The sequence below is a fragment of the Somniosus microcephalus genome, chromosome 2 (assembly GCF_052327205.1).
Source record: "Somniosus microcephalus isolate GS21.2 chromosome 2, FLI_Smic_1.0, whole genome shotgun sequence".
Lineage (NCBI taxonomy): Eukaryota > Metazoa > Chordata > Chondrichthyes > Squaliformes > Somniosidae > Somniosus > Somniosus microcephalus.
Genome location: NC_140988.1, coordinates 382600097 through 382625277, shown reverse-complemented (window position 1 = coordinate 382625277; position 25181 = coordinate 382600097). Strand labels below are relative to the sequence as shown.

Below are 25181 nucleotides of genomic sequence, written 5' to 3'. Positions count from 1 at the left end.
TAATGTCAGTGGTAGGCAGGATAATGGAATCCTTACTCAAAGAAAAACATCTAGAAACCGAAAATATAATAAAGAGTAGTCAGCATGGATTCTAAAAGGGAAAGTCCTGCTTGACCAACCTTATTGAATTCTTTGCAGAAGTAACAGAATGGGTAGATAAGGGTAACGTAATAGACGCAATATATTTATTTGGATTTCCAATAGGCCTTTGATAAAGTACCGCATAGTAGACTCATGACTAAAGTCAGAGCATGTGGAGTCAGGGGACAAGTAGCAGAATGGATAGCAAGCTGGCTCCATAACCAAAAGCAGAGAGTAGGTATCAAGAGCAGCTTAAGGGCAGAATGGCAAATGGTGGGCAATGGTGTTCTACAAGGATCGATGCTGAGACTACTGTTGTTCACCATTTACATAAATGATTTGGATTCAGGAATCGGAAGTGCAATTTCAAAATTTGCGGATGACACCAAAATGGGGGGTATAGTTAATACAGAGGAGGACTGCGACAAAATACAGGAAGACATTAATAAACTTGCAGAATGCAAATGTAATTGGCAAATTAATTTCAATATAGATAAGTGTGAGGTGGTACATTTTGATAGGAACAATAAGGAGGCCACATACTCCTTGGAAAATCAGTGTCTGAATGGGGTAGAGGAGCAGAGGGATCTGGGGTTACAGATATATAGCTCGCTAAAAGTAGCGATGCAGGTTAATAAGGCCATAAAAAAGCAAACAAAGCACTGGGGTTCATTTCAAGAGGGATAAACTTGAAAGGCAGGTAAGTTGGCCGACCCCTTATCCTGAGACTATGCCCCCTAGTTCTAGACACTCCAGCCAGGGGGAAACAACCTCTCAGCATCTACCCTGTCAATCCCCCTCAGAATCTTGTATGTTTCAATGAGATCACCTCTCATTCTTCTAAACTCCAGAGAGTATCGGCCCATTCTACACAATCTCCCCTCATAGGACAGCCCTCTCATCCCAGGAATCAATCTAGTGAAACTTCACTGCATCCTGCGGGATTCCCGCACCGGAAGAGAAGGTCGTAGGTCAGCACACAAATGGAGGAGTTACCTGAACAACAGCCTTGGATCCAACCACCTCCAGCACCTGGCCACTCCTCTCACTCTTGTCAGGGAGCGTGAAGTTAACAATCTCAGCGTATTTGGGGAACTGCAAGAAAGGAACGGTCAAAGAGATGCGAATGAACAGAGTCGGACATGTAACACAGCATTTTGTATTTGCTTTCTGTAGTGTCCGTGTGTAGATAAAGACACTGAAGACAGGAGTTGGTTCATAGGTATTTACTAAGCAAGTCTGGGGGGGGGGTTCTAACGGATATACACAATACACAGGTTTATATAGCCCAAGTGGCAATTACCGGCATTACGCACACCTGGGGCTCTTAAAGGCACATACACCACAATTCCTCCCCTTCTAGCTAACTAGTACATCATATTTTAAGTAATTATTAATTACATGTTATATGCAAAATAATATACATTGCTGTATTAATTAATTATAAGTTAGTCTCTCAGGAGGCTTCCTGACTCGGTCCGGATAACGCCTCGGGGGTGTAGTAGTTTCTGGTGGTGTAGTAGGTTCTTCTGGCAAGGCTGATTCGGCTTGAAGGCCAGTATCGGGTTCCAGTATCACCGGATCGGAGGTAGATATGGGTATCTCTACTTCATCGTTAGATGTATAGAGTGGTGGTGTAGGTTGTCCCTTTTCAGATGACTTGATGATTTGGTCAGCATGGCGCCTTATTATGCTTTCTCCGATGTCCACGGTATACATCAGTGGTCCTAGTCGTGTGCAGATAGTTCCAGGCTGCCATTTCTCGGTACGGTAGTCCCGGGCCAAAACCGGTTGGCCTATCTGGAAGGCCCTAGTTGGCCTTTCATTCATGCCCTGAAACTGCCGGTTCTCCACGTCCCTTCGGATGTTGGGCTTGACCAAATCCAGCCGGCATCTTAGGTTTCTATTGTAGAACATCATGGCGGGAGTTTGGTTAGTAACCATATGTGTTGCATTCCTATATGCAAATAAGAAGTTATCCACCTTGTGCTGAAGTTTTATGTCTTCATTACCCATGGCCTTTATGGCCTTCTTGAAGGTCTGGACAAACCTTTCAGCCAATCCATTGGTGGCGGGATGGTATGGGGCGGACGTGTAGTGCTTTACCCCATTGTTCTTTAAGAACTTTCTGAATTCTTCGGACACAAATTGCGGTCCATTATCAGAACATATCTGTTCCGGCAGCCCATTCCTGGCAAATATGGTCCTTAATACTGTGATGGTTTTTTCCGTGGTGGTGGAGGACATCTTTATTACCTCCGGCCACTTGGAGTGTGCATCAACTGCGATTAAGAACATTGAGTCCATAAATGGACCAGCAAAGTCGATGTGCACCCTTTGCCAGGGAGATGAGGGCCACTCCCATGGATGTAGAGGGGCCTGTGGCGGAGCATTTTGGACCTTCTGGCATCCTAGGCAGCTCTTGGTCATGTCTTCGATGTCTCCATCGATACCTGGCCACCATACAAACGCCCTAGCTAGGTTCTTCATTTTCACTCCACCCAGATGCCCCTCGTGAAGCTCCTTCAGCACTTTATCCTGGAGTTTGGGTGGAATCACCACTCTGGAGCCACACATCAAGGTTCCTCGGCACACTGACAGCTGTTCTCTTCTTTGCGAGAATGCTGACAACAGTGGTTCGCCATGTGCTGGCCATCCCTTCACTGTTAAATCGTAGACCCGTGAGAGAGTAGGGTCATTACTTGTCTCCCTTTCAATGGCAGAATTTGTCACCGGTAGACATTCCACTATGGTAGAGTGGAATATCTCTACTGGGTCTACTGTTGGTGCCTCTTCTATCGTTGGCAACGGTAGGCGCGATAAACCGTCAGCATTCCCATGCTGTTTTGACCCTTTGTATTCAATGTTGTATTGGTGTGCCCCTAGAAAAATGGACCACCTCTGTAGTCTTTGTGCCGTCATAATGGGGACACCTTTTTTAGGGTTGAATATGGAGATGAGGGGTTGATGGTCAGTCAGCAAGGTAAATTTTTGTCCGTGTAGGTAATGGTTGTGATATACCTATCAATTCGTCCAATGAAAAGCGACGAGTTAGGAAAGTAACTATAGGTTTTTATTGACTAAATAACAGAGCCCACCCTCATGGGTGATCGGATCCAACAAGGAGGAATACCAGCCAGTCGACTACCTTTATACCTGGGCAGGTAGGTGGAGCCATGGGCGGAGTCAGTGATGGTCAGCCCAGGTATAACAGCGTGACAAGAGGCGACCTCGTATAGTGATACAACAGTGAGAACAGTGAGAACAATATAACAGTGATAACTATAGTGTAACGATAGTGAACGATAAAAGTGGTTTACCACATTCACCCCTTCTTTAGATTTGAGTCCGGCGGGGTGAAGTGTACTACCAGTTCTGGTATGTCAGTCTGTCCGGAGGCCTCGTAAGCCTCTCCGATCGTCGCAGCGGCGGTGTTGCATTATCCGGTGTTAATGCTGGTGTCTGCGTGGTCGGCGAAGGCTCGTGGGGTTCCGGCATGCCGTCTACCTGGGCTGGAATTGGGGGGGTGGTGGGGGGGGGTAAAGGTGGTGTCTCCGGAGTGCCCGAGGGTGCGAGGTCTCGTAAGGAGACAGTATCCTCCCGCCCGTCTGGGTAAGCCACGTAGGCGTACTGGGGGTTGGCGTGCAGGAGGTTCACCCTCTCGACCAGGGGGTCCGTTTTATGGGCCCTCACGTGCTTTCACAGCAAGACGGGCCCCGGAGAGGTCAGCCAGGTTGGTAGAGTGGTTCCCGTAGTCGACTTCCTGGGGAAAACAAACATGCGTTCATGGGGGGTGGCGTTAACGGCAGTGCAAAGTAGTGACCGGGTGGAATGCAGCGCTGTCGGGAGGACTTCCTGCCAGCGGGAGGTTGGGAGGCCCTTAGACTTTAAGGCTAAGAGGACGGCCTTCCATACCGTCGCGTTCTCTCTTTCCACCTGGCCGTTCCCTCGGGGGTTGTAGCTGGTGGTCCTGCTTGCTGCAATACCTCTCGCTAGTAGAAACTGACGGAGTTCCTCGCTCATGAAGGAGGAGCCCCGGTCACTATGTATGTAGTTCGGGAACCCGAACAAGGCGAAGAGTTCGTTCAGGCATTTAATGACCGTGGTACTGGTCATGTCTGGGCAGGGGAAGGCAAAGGGGAAACGGGAATACTCATCAACGATGTTGAGGAAGTACACATTACGGTCAGATGACGGTAGGGGCCCCTTAAAGTCGATGCTCAGGCGCTCGAAGGGGTGGGTGGCCTTGATCAGGCTTGCTCTGTCCGGCCTATAGAAGTGCGGTTTGCACTCGGCACAGGTCTGGCAGTTCCTGGTCATGGTCCTGACCTCCTCGATGGAGTAGGTCAGGTTGCGGGCCTTAATGAAATGGTAAAGTCTGGTGACCCCGGGGTGGCAGAGGTCGTTGTGGAGGGTCTGAAGTCTATCAATATGCGCGCTGGCGCATGTAATCCGTGAAAGAGCATCAGGGGGTTCGTTCAGCTTACCTGGCCGGTACAAGATATCATAATCGTAGGTGGATAGCTCGATTCTCCACCTCAAGATCTTGTCATTCTTGATTTTGCCCCTCAGCTTGTTATTAAACATGAAAGCGACCGAACGCTGGTCGGTGAGGAGGGTAAATCGTTTGCCTGCCAGGTAATGCCTCCAGCGTCGTACCGCCTCCACGATCGCCTGGGCTTCCTTCTCGACTGACGAGTGTCGGATCTCAGGGCCCTGCAGGGTCCTTGAGAAGAAGGCCACCGGCCTCCCCTCCTGGTTAAGGGTAGCGGCTAGGGCGAAGTCGGATGCATCGCTCTCCACTTGGAAGGGGATGGACTCATCCACTGCGTGCATTGTGGCCTTGGCTATGTCTCCCTTAATGAGGGAGAAGGCCGCGCACGCCTCCTCCATGAGGGGGAAGGATGTGGACTTCATGAGGGGTCTGGCTTTGTCCGCATAATTGGGCACCCATTGGGCATAGTAGGCGAAGAGTCCCAGGGTTCTCTTAAGTGCCTTAGGACAGTGGGGGAGGGGTAGCTCCATGAGGGGGCGCATTCTTTCGGGGTCGGGGCCGATGACTCCGTTCTCTACTACACAGCCGAGGATGGCAAGGCGCGAGGTGTTAAACACACATTTCTCCTTATTGTAGGTGAGGTTCAGCCGTTGGGCCGTACGGAGGAATTTCTCCAGATTCACATCATGGTCCTGCCGGTCGCGGCCGCAGATGGTGACGTTATCTAGATAAGGGAACGTGGCCTGCAGTCCGTTCTGGTCAACCATCCGGTCCATCTCCCTTTGGAAGACCGAAACCCCGTTGGTGACACCGAAGGGGACCCTAAGGAAGTGGTAGAGGCGCCCATTCGCCTCGAAGGCGGTATACTGGCGGTCCTCCGGGCTGATAGGGAGTTGGTGGTAGGCCGACTTAAGGTCGATGGTCGAGAATACTCGGTATTGTGCAATCTGATTGACCATGTCAGATATGCGGGGAAGGGGGTATGCGTCCAGCTGGGTGTATCTGTTTATGGTCTGGCTGTAGTCGATGACCAGGCGATTTTTATCGCCGGTCTTAACGACCACGACCTGGGCACGCCAGGGGCTGCTGCTCCCCTCGATAATGCCCTCTTTCAGGAGGCGCCGCACCTCATAGCTATTGAAGGCTCTGTCCCCGGCGCTGTACTGCCTGCTCTTGGTAGCGACGGGTTTGCAGTCGGGGGTTAGGTTAGCGAACAGGGAAGGTGGCGGGGCCTTGAGGGTGGATAGGCTGCAGGTGTTACGCGGTGGGCGGTTTGACATCCGCTGGTTGTCGACTGTGAGTGGGGGGAGGGGTCCACCGTATGCTAGGGTGACACTTTGGAGGTGGGATTGGAAGTCCAGCCCTAGTAGGACGGCAGCGCAGAGCTGGGGGAGGACGAGGAGTTTAAAGTTTTTATACTCCGTACCCTTAACCGACAGGGTCACAACACAGTAGCCGCTGATGTCCGTGGCGTGGGACCTCGATGCCATCGAGATTCGGTTGCGCGTTGGCAGGACAGGGAGGGAGTAGTGGCTCACCGTGTCTGGGTGGATGAAGCTCTCCGTGCTTCCGCTGTCGAACAGGCAGGTCGTGGCGTGGCCGTTTACTTTGATGTCCATCATCGACTTGGACAGGTGATGCGGGCGGGCTTGATCCAGAGTGACGGAGGCTAGTGTGTAGCTGAGCGAGTCGTTGTCGTCTGCGGGTGAGGCGGTCGTCGGGTCCGGAGGCACGGTGGCAGTCAAGCGTGGTGGGTAAAATGGAGTCTCCCACGAGGTTGGACAAAATGGCGGAGGAGATGGCTGCCCCCATAACTCACATGAGGCACTGTTGGTGTCGGTTGCCTTGATCAAAGATGGCCGCCCCATGACTCACGTGTGGGGATGCTGGCCTCTGTTGCCTTGAAGGAAGATGGCCGCCCCCACAGTTCGCATGAGGCACTGCTGGCCTCTGAAAATCCACTTCTGCAGGCCTTAGCAAAATGGCCTTTCTTCCTGCAGGTTGAGCAGGTGGAGTTCCTAGCTGGGCAGCGCGACCTCGGGTGTTTCTCCTGGCTGCAGAAAAAACAGCCGCGGGGGTCCGATGTCGGAGCCGGTACCGGGGGTGGCGGTCCCGATCGGGTCCGGGACGCCGACGCTGAGGTAGGTCCCGGGGGCGGCGCAGTGAAGGGTATTGCGGTAGGGGTCAGGCCCGAGTCCCAGGGTCGCGAACAGTACCTGGAAAACGCCTCCTGGTCCCGATGGGCCACCTCCAGGGAGAGAGCGAGGGCTGCAGCTTTGTCCAGGTCGAGGTCCTTTGCTTCCAGTAATCGCTGCCGTGAGTAGTCGGACCGTAGGCCTTTCACGAAGGCATCGCGGACGTTGTCTTCCGTATTTTCTGCCGCCGTTACTGCTTTAAAGTTACAGTCTCTGCCGAGTGCTTGTAGCACACGTAAAAATTCCTCCACCGGCTCCCCTGGCAGTTGCGGGCGGGACCTTAGGAGGTGCCTGGTATACATGGAGTTTACCGGGGTTTGGTACTGTCTTTTCAGCCGGTTGATGGCGTCCTCGTATGTTTTAAGGTCCCGGATGAGCGCGAATACTTTAGGGCTCAGTTGGGCGTTCAGAACTCTTAGCTTGGATCTCTGAGGCACGCTGGACTCTTCCAGGTAGGCTTCAAAGCAGCTCAGCCAGTGATCGAAGTCGAGGGCTGAGTTTGCTGCCTGTGGATTTAGATCCAGGTACGGTGGTCTGAGGGCTCGCAGCCAAGCCGGCTGCTGTGACTGTTGTAGTTCGGCGTCTGAAGGCTGCTGTGGCTGTTGTGGCTGGGCGTCTGGCTGGTTAGACATCTTAAAATTTAGTCAATAAAATTGATATACCTATCAATTCGTCCAATGAAAAGCGACGAGTTAGGAAAGTAACTATAGGTTTTTATTGACTAAATAACAGAGCCCACCCTCATGGGTGATCGGATCCAACAAGGAGGAATACCAGCCAGTCGACTACCTTTATACCTGGGCAGGTAGGTGGAGCCATGGGCGGAGTCAGTGATGGTCAGCCCAGGTATAACAGCGTGACAAGAGGCGACCTCGTATAGTGATACAACAGTGAGAACAGTGAGAACAATATAACAGTGATAACTATAGTGTAACGATAGTGAACGATAAAAGTGGTTTACCACAGGTTGAATTTCTTCACTCCCCATACCAGGCTGAGTGCCTCCCTGTCTATTTGGGCATAGTTACGCTCAGCTGAGTTCAATGAGCGTGATGCAAAAGCTATCGGCCGTTCTGAGCCATCAGGGAATCTATGGGACAATACCGCTCCTATGCCGTAAGGGGATGCATCGCACGCCAGTCTGATTGGTAGTGATGGGTTGTAATGAGCCAAAACTTTCTCGGATGTGATTAAGTCTTTACATTTATGGAAGGCACGTTTACAGTCTTCGTTCCATTTCCAAATCACCCCTGTCTGTAGAAGATCATTAAGAGGGTGTAGAATAGTTGATAAGTTCGGTAAAAATTTATGATAGTAATTTATTAATCCCAGGAATGACCTTAATTGTGAAGCATTTTCAGGTGTTGGGGCTTTTATAACTGCTTCAATTTTTTCAGGTGACTTATGTAACCCTTCCTTATTAATTATGTGGCCACAATATGATATCTGATTTTGGAAAAATTCGCACTTGGGGCGATTTGCTCGTAGGCCTCGTTCTTTCAGCCTAGTGAGCACCTGCTCCAAATTGGCAAGGTGCTCGTTGTCGTTTTCTCCTGTTATAAGGATGTCGTCTAGGTAGCATTGAGCCCCCGGAATCCCTTGCAGGACTTGCTCCATAGCTCTTTGCCAGATAGCTGGAGCTGATGCTACTCCAAATACCAGTCGATTGTACTGGTACAGGCCTTTGTGTGTGTTTATTGTGAGATACTTTTTAGAGGTCTCCTCAACCTCCATCTGTAGATATGCCTGTGCCAAGTCAATTTTTGTGAAACGTTTCCCTCCGGATAGTGAGGCGAAAATATCTTCTATCCTCGGAGGAGGATACTGTACCGTGTGAAGGACCGGGTTTACAGTCACCTTGAAGTCCCCACAGATGCGAATTTTTCTCTGTTCCTCAGAGTTATTTTTCAATGCTTTTTTCATGACTGGAACGATGGGTGTTGCCCATTCGCTCCAACCTATTTTGGATAATACGCCTGCCTTTTCCAAATTCTCCAGCTCTGCCTCGACTGCTGGATGTATTGCGTATGGCACAGGTCTTGCCTTAAAAAATTTGGGAATTGCTGCGTCTTCCACTTTTATTGAGGCGGTGATGCCTTTCAAGGTTCCTAGTTTCTCTTGAAACACTTCTTTGGCGTTGGCCAAGATGTCTTTTCATCGTTCAGGTATGATGTCATCATTGTTTTTTTCCTTACTGGTCACCGTCAGTGCCTGAATGGAGTGCCAGTCTAAACGTATCTTCCTTATCCATTCACGTCCCAACAACGGTGGACCACCATCTTGTAGAATGTATAAATACAACTTTTGTATTTCTTTGCCGTTGTATACCACAGGCACCCTTATTTTTCCTTTGGGGTAGACTTTCTGCCCCGTATATGTTTTTAAGATAATGGATGTGTCTTTTAGAAGTATATGCGAAAATAGCCTCTCGTAATGTCGTCGATTTATTACGGTTAGAGCTGATCCTGTATCTAGCTCCATTTTAACTGGGGACCCTGCTATTGTGAGGGTAACCCAAATGGTTTGGTAATCCTCTTTGGCAAGTACATTATGTAATTTGAGACAGCTTAGTCTCTTGTTTCCGGAGTCGCTATCGCTATTCTGGTCTTCGGAGCTATTGTCCGTCATCATTTGTACCTTCCTGTACTTTTCTTTATTGATTTTTTGTTTTCTGTCAGTGGATTTATTTTGTCCAGATTGGCATACCCGTGCAATGTGTCCAATTTTACCACATTGCCTGCATGCTTTGCCCTTGAACCAGCAGTCCCTCTGGTTATGGGTGGATCTGCCGCAGCGATAACATCTTCCGAACTCCTGTGTCATTTCATGGGTGCCGAAGTCCTGTGTCTCTTGTTGTATCTCTGCAGCTCCTTTTGCTGCTGCTTCGTATGATACAGCCATACTGAAAGCTTTGTCCAATGTTAAATCTTTTTCAGAAAGCAGTCTTTTTTGTGTTCCTTCACTTAAGAGACCGCAAACAAATTTGTCTCGAAGATAATCCGATAGTCCTGCTCCGAATTGGCAGTACTTTGATAGCTTTCTTAATTCGGTTAGGTAATCAGCGTTACTTTCATTCTTGTGTTGATTTCTCTTGAAGAACTTGAATCGTTCCACTATTAGCAGCGGTGTTGGGTTTAAATGCTCCTGCAGGGTATCAACAATTTCTTTAAAATTCTTGTCCTTTGGTTTGGCTGGAGTGATTAAGTTTCGTAACAGCCCGTATGTCTTTGCACCCATTAAGTTCAGAAGTACTGAAGCTTTTTTTTCATCTGCTATTCCATTTGCAGTGCAATAAACCTCTACTCTTTCCACGTATGTGGTCCAATCTTCTATTTCGCCATCAAAAGCCTCAATATTACCAGATTTAGGCATTTCAGAAAAGACATGGCGCTTCCCGCGCCCTTTCTTTTTTCTCTCTGCAGCAACGATATGGCGCTTCCCGCGCTTTCCCGCCGCTGCTACCGATAACAACGCTGTTTTACTGTGGTTTCCGTTTATTCACTGTTGGAGACTCGTTCCCGACGGAGGTCTAAACGCTGACCTGCTTGCTGCGCCGGCCGTCTCTCGAGTGCACCCTCCCAGTCCGTTATTGCTTGCCTCAGATTTCGCTGCCTGTCTCAGCTGTAGAGCCCGCCGCTGGAGCTCCAGCCTGATGCCCAGGAAGGATTAGCGCAGTACCTGTCACCAGCTTGGCCAGCTGGTGAAACCACAGTTTCTCTTACTTCCTTGAGTCTTCTGGACGCTGGAGGAATCGATGTCCTTGAGGTGCTGCCGAATTGCAGGTAAGTCCGTTTCCACTTCGTCGCCACTGTAGTGTCCGTGTGTAGATAAAGACACTGAAGACAGGAGTTGGTTCATAGGTATTTACTAAGCAAAGTCTGGGGGGGGGTTCTAAAGGATATACACAATACACAGGTTTATATAGCCCAAATGGCAATTACCGGCATTACGCACACCTGGGGCTCTTAAAGGCACATACACCACAATTGCTCTTAAAGGCACATACACCAAACATTCCATCTCTAAAGTGGACAATGGGAATCAGACAGATTAAAGCCGCTTTGCAGCGATGAATAGGCAAGTAAAACTCACTTCTGCAAAAAGAATAATCAGTGTGCCGAGTTACTCAAGGTTCGGGAGTCATTCTCAGCAACAGGTAACTCCTCCAGAGAGGAGGGCAGCTATAAAGAGTCAAAAGTATCCGTTGACAGGATCAATACTGTCTAACCCGATAACGAACCCGTGCTGTACCTGCCCTGGGAGTGTTTGATGGGGACAGTGTAGAGGGAGCTTTACTCTGTATCTAACCCGTGCTGTACCTGCGCTGGGAGTGTTTGATGGGATAGTGTAGAGGGAGCTTTGCTCTGTGTCTAACCTGTGCTGTACCTGTGCTGGGAGTGTTTGATGGGACAGTGTAGAGGGAGCTTTACTGTGTATCTAACCCGTGCTGTACCTGCCGTAGGAGTGTTTGATGGGACAGTGTAGAGATGGCTTTACTCTGTATCTAACCCGGGCTGTACCTGCCCTGGGAGTGTTTGATGGGACAGTGTAGAGGGAGCTTTACTCTGTATCTAACCCATGCTGTACCTGCCCTGGGAGTGTTTGATGGGACAGTGTAGAGGGAGCTTTACTCTGTATCTAACCCGTGCTGTAGCTGCCCTAGGAGTGTTTGATGGGATAGTGTAGAGGGAGCTTTACTCTGTATCTAACCCATGCTGTACCTGCCCTGGGAGTGTTTGATGGGACAGCGTAGAGGGAGCTTTACTCAGCATCTAACCCGTGCTGTACCTGCCCTGGGAGTGTTTGATGGGACAGTGTAGAGGGAGCTTTACTCTGTATCTAACCCGTGCTGTACCTGCCCTGGGAGTGTTTGATGGAAAGTGTAGAGGGAGCTTTACTCTGTATCTAACCCATGCTGTACCTGCCCTGGGAGTGTTTGATGGAAAGTGTAGAGGGAGCTTTACTCTGTATCTAACCCATGCTGTAGCTGCCCTGGGAGTGTTTGATGGAAAGTGTAGAGGGAGCTTTACTCTGTATCTAACCCATGCTGTAGCTGCCCTGGGAGTGTTTGATGGAAAGTGTAGAGGGAGCTTTACTCTGTATCTAACCCGTGCTGTTCCTGCCCTGGGAGTGTTTGATGGGACAGTGTAGAGGGAGCTTTACTCTGTATCTAACCCGTGCTTTACCTGCCCTGGGAGTGTTTGACGGGACAGTGTAGACTCTGTATCTAACCCGTGCTGTACCTGCCCTGGGAGTGTTTGATGGGACAGTGTAGAGGGAGCTTTACTCTGTATCTAAGCCATGCTGTACCTGCCCTGGGAGTGTTTGATGGGGCAGTGTAGAGGGAGCTTTACTCTGTATCTAACCCATGCTGTACCTGCCCCAGGAGTGTTTGATGGGACAGTGTAGAGGGAGCTTTACTCTGTATCTAACCCATGCTATACCTGCCCTGGGAGTGTTTGATGGGACAGTGTAGAGGGAGATTTACTCTGTATGTAACCTGTGCTGTACCTGCCCTGGGAGTGTTTGATGGGACAGTGTAGAGGGAGATTTACTCTGTATCTAACCTGTTCTGTTCCTGCCCTGGGAGTGTTTGATGGGATAGTGTAAAGGGAGTTTTACTCTGTATCTAACCCGTGCTGGACCTGCCCTGGGAGCGTTTGATGGGACAGTGTAGAGGGAGCTTTACTCTGTATCTAACCCGTGCTGTTCCTGCCCTGGGAGTGTTTGATGGGACAGTGTAGAAGGAGCTTTACTCTGTATCTAACCCGTGCTTTACCTGCCCTGGGAGTGTTTGACGGGACAGTGTAGACTCTGTATCTAACCCGTGCTGTACCTGCCCTGGGAGTGTTTGATGGGACAGTTTAGAGGGAGCTTTACTCTGTATCTAACCCATGCTATACCTGCCCTGGGAGTGTTTGATGGGACATTGTAGAGGGAGCTTTACTCTATATCTAACCCGTGCTGTACCTGCCCTGGGAGAGTTTGATGGGACAGTGTAGAGGGAGCTTTACTCTGTATCTAACCCGTGCTGTACCTGCCCTGGGAGTGTTTGATGGGACAGTGTAGAGGGAGCTTTACTCTGTATCTAACCCGTGCTGTACCTGCCCTGGGAGTGTTTGATGGGACAGTGTAGAGGGAGCTTTACTCTGTATCTAACCCGTGCTGTACCTGCCCTGGGAGTGTTTGATGGGACAGTGTAGAGGGAGCTTTACTCTGTGTCTAACCCGTGCTGTACCTGCCCTGGGAGTGTTTGATGGGACAGTGTAGACGGAGCTTTACTCTGTATCTAACCCATGCTGTACCTGCCCTGAGAGTGTTTGATGGGACAGTGTAGAGGGAGCTTTACTCTGTATCTAACCCATGCTGTACCTGCCCTGGGAGAGCGGAAAAAAATTATTTTCCCTAGGATGTCTCCCATAAGAATCTACAATATGAAATGTTTTTCTCAGTGCATCTCTTGGCTGTCAGGCGCAGCACCTCTCAGGATTGTGTGCTCTGAGGCCCTTGCTGAAGGTTTACTCTTAAGACGTTCAACAGTTGTTCCAGCTGACTAAACAAGAGTGACAGCTCTCACACTGGCCCAGTAATTGCCTCGCTGCCCCCGCCTCACGCATCATTACCTCAGACGCCTTTCGATCAGGAAGTGATGTGGCTGACAGCCCCCTAATGAATGGGCCGCACAGTTAAAAGGAACAAAGGAACCACAGCTTTAACTAACGTGTCGAAGCCCTGGACTCGAGGCCTGGCAGTGTTTGCCCAGTGCTCTCCGATGCACTGCTTCACTCAGTTGGGTGGAGAATAGGTGTGGCAGGTTGACAGTACCTTAACATTGTCCAGCACCACTAATGGTCCATTCACAGCTGAGATGGTCTTGTACGCTGCAGGGAAGAAGAGTAAGAGTTTAAATGCTCTGGAGGGCGAGCAAGGAGGAGCAGAGTAGAGAGTTTACACTCAGCATCATGCTGCCAGTTTAACGTCCATTCAATCTGACATGCACAGTCACCATATCTGTAAAGGTTGTGAACCGCCCAGCGGGACCTCTCAGTACTGGGCCTCTTGTGCACACACATCTGTGCGACGCCCCGCCGCGATCCAGCCTCGCTAGCCATTCCGATCTTTTCCCAAAATAAATTCCCAAAGACCTGCCGGCATTGCTGAGAGCTGGGATTGGTACAGGGATTCCATGCAGCACGAGGGATCGTTAACACTTTAAGGACAAACAATTTACTGCAGGCACTTATCAATGGTTATGTATCTGTGCGGCAACACCACAAGACCATTGGGTGTCAGCCGTACTACAATGGGTAACACTCCCCACTCCAGAGACTTGAGCACCAAATCCGGGCTAACACTCCTAGTGCAGTACTGAGGGAGCGCCGCACTATCGGAGGGGCAGTACTGAGGGAGAGCCGCAATGTCGGAGGGGCAGTACTGAGGGAGTGCTGCACTGTCAGAGGTGCAGTACTGAGGGAGCGCCGCACTGTCGGAGGGGCAGTACTGAGGGAGCGCTGCACTGTCGGAGGGGCAGTACTGAGGGAGCGCTGCACTGTCAGAGGGACAGTACTGAGGGAGCGCTGCACTGTCGGAGGGGCAGTACTGAGAGATCGCCGCACTGTCGGAGGGGCAGTACTGAGAGATTGCCGCACTGTCAGAGGGGCGGTGCTGAGGGAGCGCTGCACTTTCGGAGGGGCAGTACTGAGGGAGCGCTGCACTGTCGGAGGGGCAGTACTGAGGGAGCGCTGCACTGTCGGAGGGACAGTACTGAGGGAGTGCTGTACTGTCGGCGGGGCAGTACTGAGGGAGCGTCACACTGTCGGAGGGGGAGTACTGAGGGAGCACCGCACTGTTGGAGGGGCAGTACTGAGGGAGCGCCGCACTTGTCGGAGGGGCAGTACTGAGGGACTGCCGCACTGTCGGAGGGGCAGTACCGAGGCACTGTCGGAGGGGCAGTACTGAGGGAGCGCTGCAATGTCGGAGGGGCTGTACTTAGGGTGCGCTGCACTGTTGGATGGGTAGTACTGAGGGAGTGCTGCACTGTCAGAGAGGTAATACGGAGGGAGCGCTGCACTGTCAGAGAGGCAGTACTGAGGGAGCGCCACACTGTTGGAGGGGCAGTACTGAGGGAGCGCTGCACTGTCGGAGGGGCAGTACGGAGGGAGCGCTGCACTGTCGGAGGGGCAGCACTGAGGGAGCGCCGCACTGTCGGAGGGGCAGTGCTGAGGGAGCGCTGCACTGTCAGAGAGGTAATACGGAGGGAGCGCCGCACTGTCGGAGGGGCAGTATTGAGGGAGCGCTGCACTGTTGGAGGGGCAGTACTGAGGGAGCGCCGCACTGTCGGAGGGGCAGTACTGAGGGAGTGCCGCACTGTCGGAGGGGCAGTACTGAGGGAGTGCTGCACTGTCGGAGGGGCAGTACTGAGGGAGCGCCGCACTGTCGGAGGGGCAGTGCTGAGGGAGCGCTGCACTGTCGGAAGTGCCGTCTTTTGGATGAGAAGTTAAACCGAGGCCCCGTCTGCCCTCTCGCAGGTGGACGTAAAAGATCCCACGGCCACGATTTCGAAGAAGAGCAGGGGAGCTATCCCCATGTCCTGGGGCCAATATTTATTCCTCAATCAACATCACTAAGAAAACAGATTATCTGGTTATTATCACATTGCTGTTTGTGGGATCTTGCTGTACACAAGTTGGTTGCCCCGTTTCCTGTGTTACAACAGTGGCTACACTTCCAATGTAGTGAACTGGCTGTGAAGTGCTTTGGGACCCCCTGAGGTCCTGAAAGGTGATGCAAGTCTTTTTCTTTCCATTTTGCCTTGTTTCTGTCTTTTCTTCCTAATTTCCTCCCTTTTTTTCCGACCCCTCCTTCAGTCACCCTCCAAATCCCATAAGGTCGTTCGTTGGAAACCCTGCCCAACTTTATTCCAGGAGCTCTTCCTTGTTCCCCTGAAAGTGCTCACTGCTGCTGGGAGACTCCTGCACAGAGCAGGTTCATAACTCTCCCTGGGGCGCATTCGGCGATCAGTTATCAGCCGGGCATTTGAGTGGGGAGGGGAGAGGGGAACAAATCCATCTTATTATCTTCACACTATCCACATCGCAACAGGAGGATGCCATTCAGCCCCTCGAACCTCTTACACAGGAACAGGAGGAGGCCATTCAGCCCCTCGAACCTCTTACACAGGAACAGGAGGATGCCATTCAGCCCCTCGAGCCTGTTACACAGGAGGAGGAGGAGGTCGTTCAGCCCCTCGAGCCTGTTACACAGGAACAGGAGGAGGTCGTTCAGCCCCTCGAGCCTGTTACACAGGAACAGGAGGAGGTCGTTCAGCCCCTCGAGCCTGTTACACAGGAACAGAGGGAGGCCATTCAGCCCCTTGAGTCTGTTACACAGGAACAGGAGGAGGCCATTCAGCCCCTCGAGCCTGTTACACAGGAACAGGAGGAGGCCATTCAGCCCCTCGAGCCTGTTACACAGGAACAGGAGGAGGCCCATTCAGCCCCTCGAGCCTGTTACACAGGAACAGGAGGAGGCCATTCAGCCCCTCGAGCCTGTTACACAGGAACAGGAGGAGGCCATTCAGCCCCTCGAGCCTGTTACACAGGAATAGGAGGCCATTCAGCCCCTCGAGCCTGTTACACAGGAACAGGAGGAGGCCATTCAGCCCCTCGAGCCTGTTACACAGGAATAGGAGGAGGTCATTCAGCCCCTCGAGCCTGTTACACAGGAATAGGAGGAGGTCGTTCAGCACCTCGAGCCTGTTACACAGGAACAGGAGGAGGCCATTCAGCTCCTCGAGTCTGTTACACAGGAACAGGAGGAGGCCATTCAGCAACTCGAGCCTGTTACACAGGAACAGGAGGAGCGCAGCGATCTCGGAGGGTTGTAGGGCTGGAGGAGGTTACAAAGATAGGGAGGGGCAAGGCCACGAAGGGAGTTTGAAGTCGGGGAATGGGAACCAATGATGATATAATAACACATCGTGTGATACTGGGTATAACCGTCCTGTATTTTATTATATTCGCTCCTGGGATGTGGGCGTTACTGGCAACACCAGCATTTATTGCCCATCCCTAATTGCCCTTGAAAAGGTGGTGGTGAGCCTCCTTCTTGAACCGCTGCAGTCCGTGTGGTGAATGTGCTCCCACAGTGCTGTTAGGGAGGGAGTTCCAGGGTTTTGACCCAGCGATGATGAAGGATCGGCGATATAATTCTAAGTTAGGATGGTGTGTGACTTGGAGGGGAACTTGGAGGTGGTGGTGTTCCCATGCGCCTGCTGCCCTTGTCCTTCTGGGTGGAAGAGGTCGCAGGTTTGGGAGGTGCTGTTGAAGAAGCCTTGGCGAGTTGCTGCAGTGCATCTTGTAGATGGCACACACTGCAGCCACGGTGCTCCGGTGGTGGAGGGAGTGAATGTTTAAGGTGGTGGATGCGGTGCCAATGATGCTTTGTCCTGGATGGTGTCGAGCTTCTTGAGTGTTGTTGGAGCTGCACTCATCCAGGCAAGTGGAGAGTATTCAATCACACTCCTTACTTGTGCCTTGTAGATGGTGGAAAGGCTTTGGGGAGTCAGGAGGTGAGACGCTCGCCGCAGAATACCCAGCCTCTGACCTGCTCTTGTTGCCACAGTATTTATGTGGCTGGTCCAGTTAAGTTTCTGGTCAATGGTGACCCCCAGGATGTTGATTGTGGGGGATTCGGCGATGGTAATGCCGTTGAATGTCAAGGGGCGGTGGTTAGACTCTCACATGTTGGAGATAGTCATTGCCTGACACTTGTGTGGTACGAATGTTACCTGCCACTTATCAACCCAAGCTTGAGTGTCATCCAGGTCTTGTTGCATGCAGGCATGGACTGCTTCATTATCTGAGGAGTTGTGAATGGCGCTAAACACTGTGTAGTCATCAGCGAACATCCCACTTCTGACCTTGTGATGGAGGGGAGGTCATTGATGAAGCAGCTGAAGATGGTTGAGCCTAGGACACTGCCCTGAGGAACTCCTGCAGCAATATCCTGGGGCTGAGATTAATGACCTCCAACAACCACAACCATCTTCCTTTGTGCTAGGTATGACTCCAGCCAGTGGAGAGTTTTCCCCCTGATTCCCATTGACTTCAGTTTTACTAGGGCTCCTTGATGCCACGCTTGGTCAAATGCTGCCTTGATGTCAAGGGCAGTCACTCTCACCACACCTCTGGAATTCAGCTCTTTTGTCCATGTTTGGACTAAGGCTGTAATGAGGTCTGGATCCGAGTGGTCTTGGCGGAACCCAAACTGGGCATCAGTGAGCAGGTTATTGGTGAGTAAGTGCCGCTTGATAGCACTGTCGATGACACATTCCATCACTTTGCTGATGATTGAGAGTAGACTGATGGGGCGGTAATTGGCCGGATTGGATTTGTCCTGCTTTTTGTGGACAAGACATACCTGGGCAGTTTTCCACATTGTTGGATAGATGCCAGTGTCGTAGCTGTACTGGAACAGCTTGGCTAGAGGCGCGGCTAGTTCTGGAGCACAAGTCTTCAGCACGATAGCCGGGATGTTGTCAGGGCCCATAGCCTTTGCTGTATCCAGTGCGCTCCACCATCATTTACAACTGGATGTGGCAGGACTGCAGAGTTTTGACCTGATCCGTTGATTATGGGATCGCTTAACCCTGTCTATAGCATGCTGCTTCTGCTTTTTAGCATGTATGTAGTCCTGTGATGCAGCTTCCCCAGGTTGGCACCTCATTCTTAGGTACGCCTGGTGCTGCTCCTGGCATGCTCTTCTACACTCCTTATTGAACCAGGGTTGGTCCCCTGGCTTGATGGTAATGGTAGAGTGAGGGATATGCCAGTCCATGATGTTACAGATTGTGGTGGAATACAATGCTGCTGCTGCTGATGGCTCACAGCATCTCATGGATGCCCAGTTTTGAGCTGCTAGATCTGTTCTGAATCTATCCCATTTAACACTGTGGTAGTGCCACACAACACAATGGAGGGTGTCCTCAGTGTGAAGACGGGACTTCGTCTCCACAAGGACACTTCTACCAATACTTTCATGGACAGATGCATCTGCGACAGGTAGATTGGTGAGGACGAGGTCAAGTAAGTTTTTCCCTTGTGTTGGTTCTCTCACCACCTGTCGCATGGCAGTCATGTCCTTCAGGACTCAGCTAGCTCGGTCAGTAGTGGTGCTACCGAGCCACTCTTGGTGATGGACATTGAAGTCCCCCACCCAGAGTACATTCTGTGCCCTTGCTACTCTCAGTGCTTCTTCCAAATGGCATTGAACATGGAGGAGTACTGATTCATCAGCTGATATAATAACACACTATGCATTAATGGGTATAACACACCTGTATTATATTATATAATAACACACCATGTGTTACTGGGTATAACACTCCTGTATATATTATAATAGTAACACACTCTGTGTTGCTGGGTATAACACTCCTGTATATATTATATAATATAATAACACACTGTGTGTTACTGGGTATAACGCTCCTGTATATATTATAATAACACGCCATGTGTTACTGGGTATAATACTCCTGTATATATAATAATAACACGCCATGTGTTGCTGGGTCTAACACTCCTGTATATATTATAATAATAACACACTCTGTGTTGCTGGGTATAACACTCCTGTATATATTATATAATAACACACTGTGTGTTACTGGGTATAACGCTCATGTATATATTATATAATAACACACTGTGTGTTACTGGGTATAACACCCCTGTATATATTATATAATAACACACTGTGTGTTACTGGGTATAACGCTCATGTATATATTATATAATAACACACTGTGTGTTACTGGGTATAACGCTCATGTATATATTATATAATAACACACTGTGTGTTACTGGGTCTAACACTCCTGTATATATTATATAACACGCCGTGTGTTACTGGGTATAACACTCCTGTATATATTATATATCACACTGTGTGTTACTGGGTATAACACTCCTGTATATATTATATAACACGCCGTGTGTTGCTGGGTATAACACTCCTGTATATATTATATAATAACACACTGTGTGTTACTGGGTCTAACACTCCTGTATATATTGTAATAACACACCATGTGTTACTGGGTCTAAAACTCCTGTATATATTGTAATAACACACCGTGTGTTACTGGGTATAACACTCCTGTATATATTATATAATAACACACCGTGTGTTACTGGGTATAACACTCCTGTATATATTATATAACACACCGTGTGTTACAGGGTATAATGCTCCTGTATATATTATATAATAACACACCGTGTGTTACTGGGTATAACGCTCCTGTATATATTAAAAATAACACACTGTGTGTTGCTGGGTCTAACACTCCTGTATATATTATATAATAACACACCGTGTGTTACTGGGTATAACACTCCTGTATATATTATATAATAACACGCCGTGTGTTACTGGGTATAACACTCCTGTATATATTAAATAACACACCATGTGTTACTGGGGATAACACTCCTGTATATATTGTATAATAACACACTGTGTGTTGCTGGGTATAACACTCCTGTATATATTATATTAGCTGGAGTGCCCGGCGGTGCCGAGGGTTTTTTGAGGGCATGTTGTTATGAAAAAAGTAGAAATAATTTTTATATATATAAATGAGTTTGTCTGTCTGTCTGTCTGTGTGGGAAGGAGAGAGAGAGGGGGAAGAGAGAGAGAGAGGGAAAGAGAGAGGGGGATGGTAGAGAGAGAAAGGGGGAAGGAGAGAGAGAGAGAGAGGGGGAGAGAGAGAGAGGGGGGAAGGAGAAAGAGAGAGACTGGGGGGAGAAGAGAGAGATGGGGGAGAGAGAGACTGGGGGGAGAGAGGGACTGGGGGAAGAGAGAGAGAGAGACTGGGGGGAGAGAGACTGGGGAAGAGAGAGAGAGAGAGACTGGGGGGAAGAGAGAGAGAGAGACTGGGGGGAAGGATATGTATAAATGAGTTTGTCTGTCTGTCTGTCTGTGTGGGAAGGAGAGAGAGAGAGAGAGGGAAAGAGAGAGAGAGAGGGAAAGAGAGAGGGGGAAGGAGAGAGAGAGGGGGAAGGAGGAAGGGAACAAAAAACCAAAACAAACTCAATTGCTACTTGGCCCTAAACAGACAATACAACATGGCTGAATACCTGACCATGGTAAAGGATAGCAAACTGAGAAAAACCTTGACAATGTACAGACTTAGTGAACATAGCCTGGCCATCGAAAAAGGCAGACACAGGCAGACCCGGCTGCCAAGAGAGGACAGGATATGCTCTCACTGCAGTCAGGGAGTGGTGGAGACAGAGATGCACTTCCTCACAGCTTGTAGAAAATATCAGGACATAAGGGAGGATTTCTACACAAAATTCACAAAAATATGCCCTGAATTCAGAAATTTGAATGACGACCAAAAACTCCCATACCTACTAGGGGAACAGAGAAATTGTGTAACCCTAACGGCACACTATATTACAGCTTGCCATAAACAGAGGGACAACCATTAAATCTAAGAAAAGAGTATATACAAATTATATGAATGTATATTTATACACTCAGGGATATATCTGTTTATACACTGTATGGTTAGATCTGCGTTTATGTGTTCAACCATAAATGTTTTTCGATGCTTTGGCAACATAAGATGTACCTTGTCATGCCAATAAAGCGATTTGAATTGAATTGAATTGAGAGAGGGAAGGAGAGAGAGAGAGAGGGAAGGGGAGAGAGAGAGAGAGAGAGGGGGAAGGAGAGAGAGAGAGGGGGGAAGGAGAGAGAGACAGAGAGAGAGAGGGAAGGAGAGAGAGAGAGAGGGAAGGAGAGAGAGAGAGAGAGCGAAGGAGAGAGAGAGAGAGAAGGAGAGAGAGACAGAGAGAGAGAGGGAAGGAGAGAGAGAGACTGGGGGGAGAGAGAGAGAGAGAGACTGGGGGGGAGAGAGAGAGAGACTGGGGGGAGAGAGAGAGACTGGGGGGAGAGAGAGAGAGAGACTGGGGGGAGAGAGAGAGAGAGACTGTGGGGGAGAGAGAGAGAGAGACTGGGGGAGAGAGAGAGAGACTGGGGGAGAGAGAGAAAGAGAGACTGGGGGGAGAGAGAGAGAGACGGGGGAAAGACAGAGAGAGTGAGACGGGGGAGAGAGAGAGAGAGACTGGGGGGAGAAGAGAGAGACGGGGGGAAGAGAGAGAGAGAGAGACTAGGGGGGAGAAGAGAGAGATGGGGAGAGAGAGAGAGAGACTGGGGGGAAGAGAGAGAGAGAGAGAGAGACTGGGGGGAGAAGAGAGAGACGGGGGAGAGAGAGACTGGGGGGGAATGAGAGACTGGGGGGGAGAGAGAGACTGGGGGGGAGAGAGAGAGACAGAGACCGGGGGGAGAGAGAGACTGGGGGGAAGAGAGCTTGTGAAAATATCAGGGCATGAGGGAGAATTTCTACACAAAATTCACAAAAATATGCCCGGAATTCAGAAATTTGAATGACGACCAAAAACTCCCATACCTACTAGGGGAAGAGAGAAATTGTGTAACCTTAGCGGCACACTATGTTACAGCTTGCCATAAACAGAGGGACAACTACTAAATATAAGAAAAGAGTATATACAAATTATATGAATGTATATTTATACACTCAGGGATATATCTGTTTATACACTGTATGGATAGATCTGTATTTTTGTGTACAACCATGAATGTTTTTCGATGCTTTGGCAACATAAGATGTAACTTGTCATGCCAATAAAGCGATTTGAATTGAATTGAATTGAGAGAGAGAGAGACTGGCAGATACGAACTAGGCAGATACCCACTGATAATAAACATCCAAAAACGAGCACTAAACTTCCTAAATCACCTCAAATCTAGCTCCCCAGACACCCTTCATTTCAAAGCCTTTCAGACCCAAGAGCTAAACCCAGAAAAGAGTCCCCTGAGTCAGCTGCTACTGAAACTAAGTACTCAGCCGGACCCTGACCAGCCCCAGACCAACACAGCCGTCCAAACACCAATCCGAGTGAACCAAATCATTAAAAAATGCAAAGAAACCTACCTGGAACATTGGAACAAAATAACCGAAAGCCAAAGCAGATTAGAATGTTACCGGGCCCTAAAAAGAGAATATAAACTGGCAGACTACCTCACGACCATCAGAGACACAAAACAGAGACAGACCCTCACCAGGTACAGACTAAGCGACCACCAACTGGAAATTGAAAAAGGCAGATACAAGAAATCCTGGCAGCCTAGAGAGAATAGAATATGCGATCAATGTCTGGCTGGCGAGGTTGAAACAGAAATGCATTTCCTCCTAAAATGCGAAAAATTCAACACATCAAGAAACATATTATTCAACAAGCTAAGCCAAACAACCCCAGATTTCAAGGAATTGGATGATCTGTCAAAATTGAGATTAGTCCTAGGAGAAGGAGACAGACCATACCTTGGGGCTAAATATGTAACAACATGTCACAACCTGAGGACTGTTTAAAAGTAAGACTGTTTAAAATTAATATTGAACGTACCAAATGAAGTAGAAAGACTGTTTAAAATTAATATTGTTTAAAAGTAATATTGTATATACCCAACAAATGTCAAATCGATTGACACCTACAGAATGTTGGAAAACTGTACCTTTTTGCAATGTAAGCTTTGGCAATATGGTTCTCTGTAAACTTTCATGCCAATAAAGCATTTGAACTGAACTGAACTGAACTGACTGGGGGGAAGAGAGAGAGAGAGAGACCAGAGGGAGAGAGAGAGAGAGACTGGGGGGAGAGAGAGAGAGAGACTGTGGGGGAGAGAGAGAGAGAGACTGGGGGAGAGAGAGAGAGACTGGGGGAGAGAGAGAAAGAGAGACTGGGGGGAGAGAGAGAGAGACGGGGGAAAGACAGAGAGAGTGAGACGGGGGGAGAGAGAGAGAGAGACTGGGGGGAGAAGAGAGAGACGGGGGAAGAGAGAGAGAGAGAGACTAGGGGGGAGAAGAGAGAGATGGGGAGAGAGAGAGAGAGACTGGGGGGAAGAGAGAGAGAGAGAGAGAGACTGGGGGGAGAAGAGAGAGACGGGGGAGAGAGAGACTGGGGGGGAATGAGAGACTGGGGGGGAGAGAGAGACTGGGGGGGAGAGAGAGAGACAGAGACCGGGGGGAGAGAGAGACTGGGGGGAAGAGAGCTTGTGAAAATATCAGGGCATGAGGGAGAATTTCTACACAAAATTCACAAAAATATGCCCGGAATTCAGAAATTTGAATGACGACCAAAAACTCCCATACCTACTAGGGGAAGAGAGAAATTGTGTAACCTTAGCGGCACACTATGTTACAGCTTGCCATAAACAGAGGGACAACTACTAAATATAAGAAAAGAGTATATACAAATTATATGAATGTATATTTATACACTCAGGGATATATCTGTTTATACACTGTATGGATAGATCTGTATTTTTGTGTACAACCATGAATGTTTTTCGATGCTTTGGCAACATAAGATGTAACTTGTCATGCCAATAAAGCGATTTGAATTGAATTGAATTGAGAGAGAGAGAGACTGGCAGATACGAACTAGGCAGATACCCACTGATAATAAACATCCAAAAACGAGCACTAAACTTCCTAAATCACCTCAAATCTAGCTCCCCAGACACCCTTCATTTCAAAGCCTTTCAGACCCAAGAGCTAAACCCAGAAAAGAGTCCCCTGAGTCAGCTGCTACTGAAACTAAGTACTCAGCCGGACCCTGACCAGCCCCAGACCAACACAGCCGTCCAAACACCAATCCGAGTGAACCAAATCATTAAAAAATGCAAAGAAACCTACCTGGAACATTGGAACAAAATAACCGAAAGCCAAAGCAGATTAGAATGTTACCGGGCCCTAAAAAGAGAATATAAACTGGCAGACTACCTCACGACCATCAGAGACACAAAACAGAGACAGACCCTCACCAGGTACAGACTAAGCGACCACCAACTGGAAATTGAAAAAGGCAGATACAAGAAATCCTGGCAGCCTAGAGAGAATAGAATATGCGATCAATGTCTGGCTGGCGAGGTTGAAACAGAAATGCATTTCCTCCTAAAATGCGAAAAATTCAACACATCAAGAAACATATTATTCAACAAGCTAAGCCAAACAACCCCAGATTTCAAGGAATTGGATGATCTGTCAAATTGAGATTAGTCCTAGGAGAAGGAGACAGACCATACCTTGGGGCTAAATATGTAACAACATGTCACAACCTGAGGACTGTTTAAAAGTAAGACTGTTTAAAATTAATATTGAACGTACCAAATGAAGTAGAAAGACTGTTTAAAATTAATATTGTTTAAAAGTAATATTGTATATACCCAACAAATGTCAAATCGATTGACACCTACAGAATGTTGGAAAACTGTACCTTTTTGCAATGTAAGCTTTGGCAATATGGTTCTCT

General features: G+C 49.1%; 1 protein-coding gene across 2 annotated transcripts in view; it reads right to left on the bottom strand.

The window, feature by feature from the left end:
- Nucleotides 1-25181, bottom strand: part of LOC147123797 (V-type proton ATPase subunit B, brain isoform-like) — a 265836-nt gene that overhangs the window by 167720 nt on the left and 72935 nt on the right. The window contains exons 2-3 of one of the 2 annotated variants that reach the window (XM_085976125.1): nt 13597-13652; nt 1078-1176 (exon numbers count right to left, since the gene is read on the bottom strand). In XM_085976125.1, coding sequence (XP_085832251.1) covers nt 1078-1176; nt 13597-13652 — 155 coding nt within the window. The remainder of the gene's footprint in view (nt 1-1077; nt 1177-13596; nt 13653-25181) is intronic. The other variant, XM_085976134.1, reaches the window with a different exon arrangement.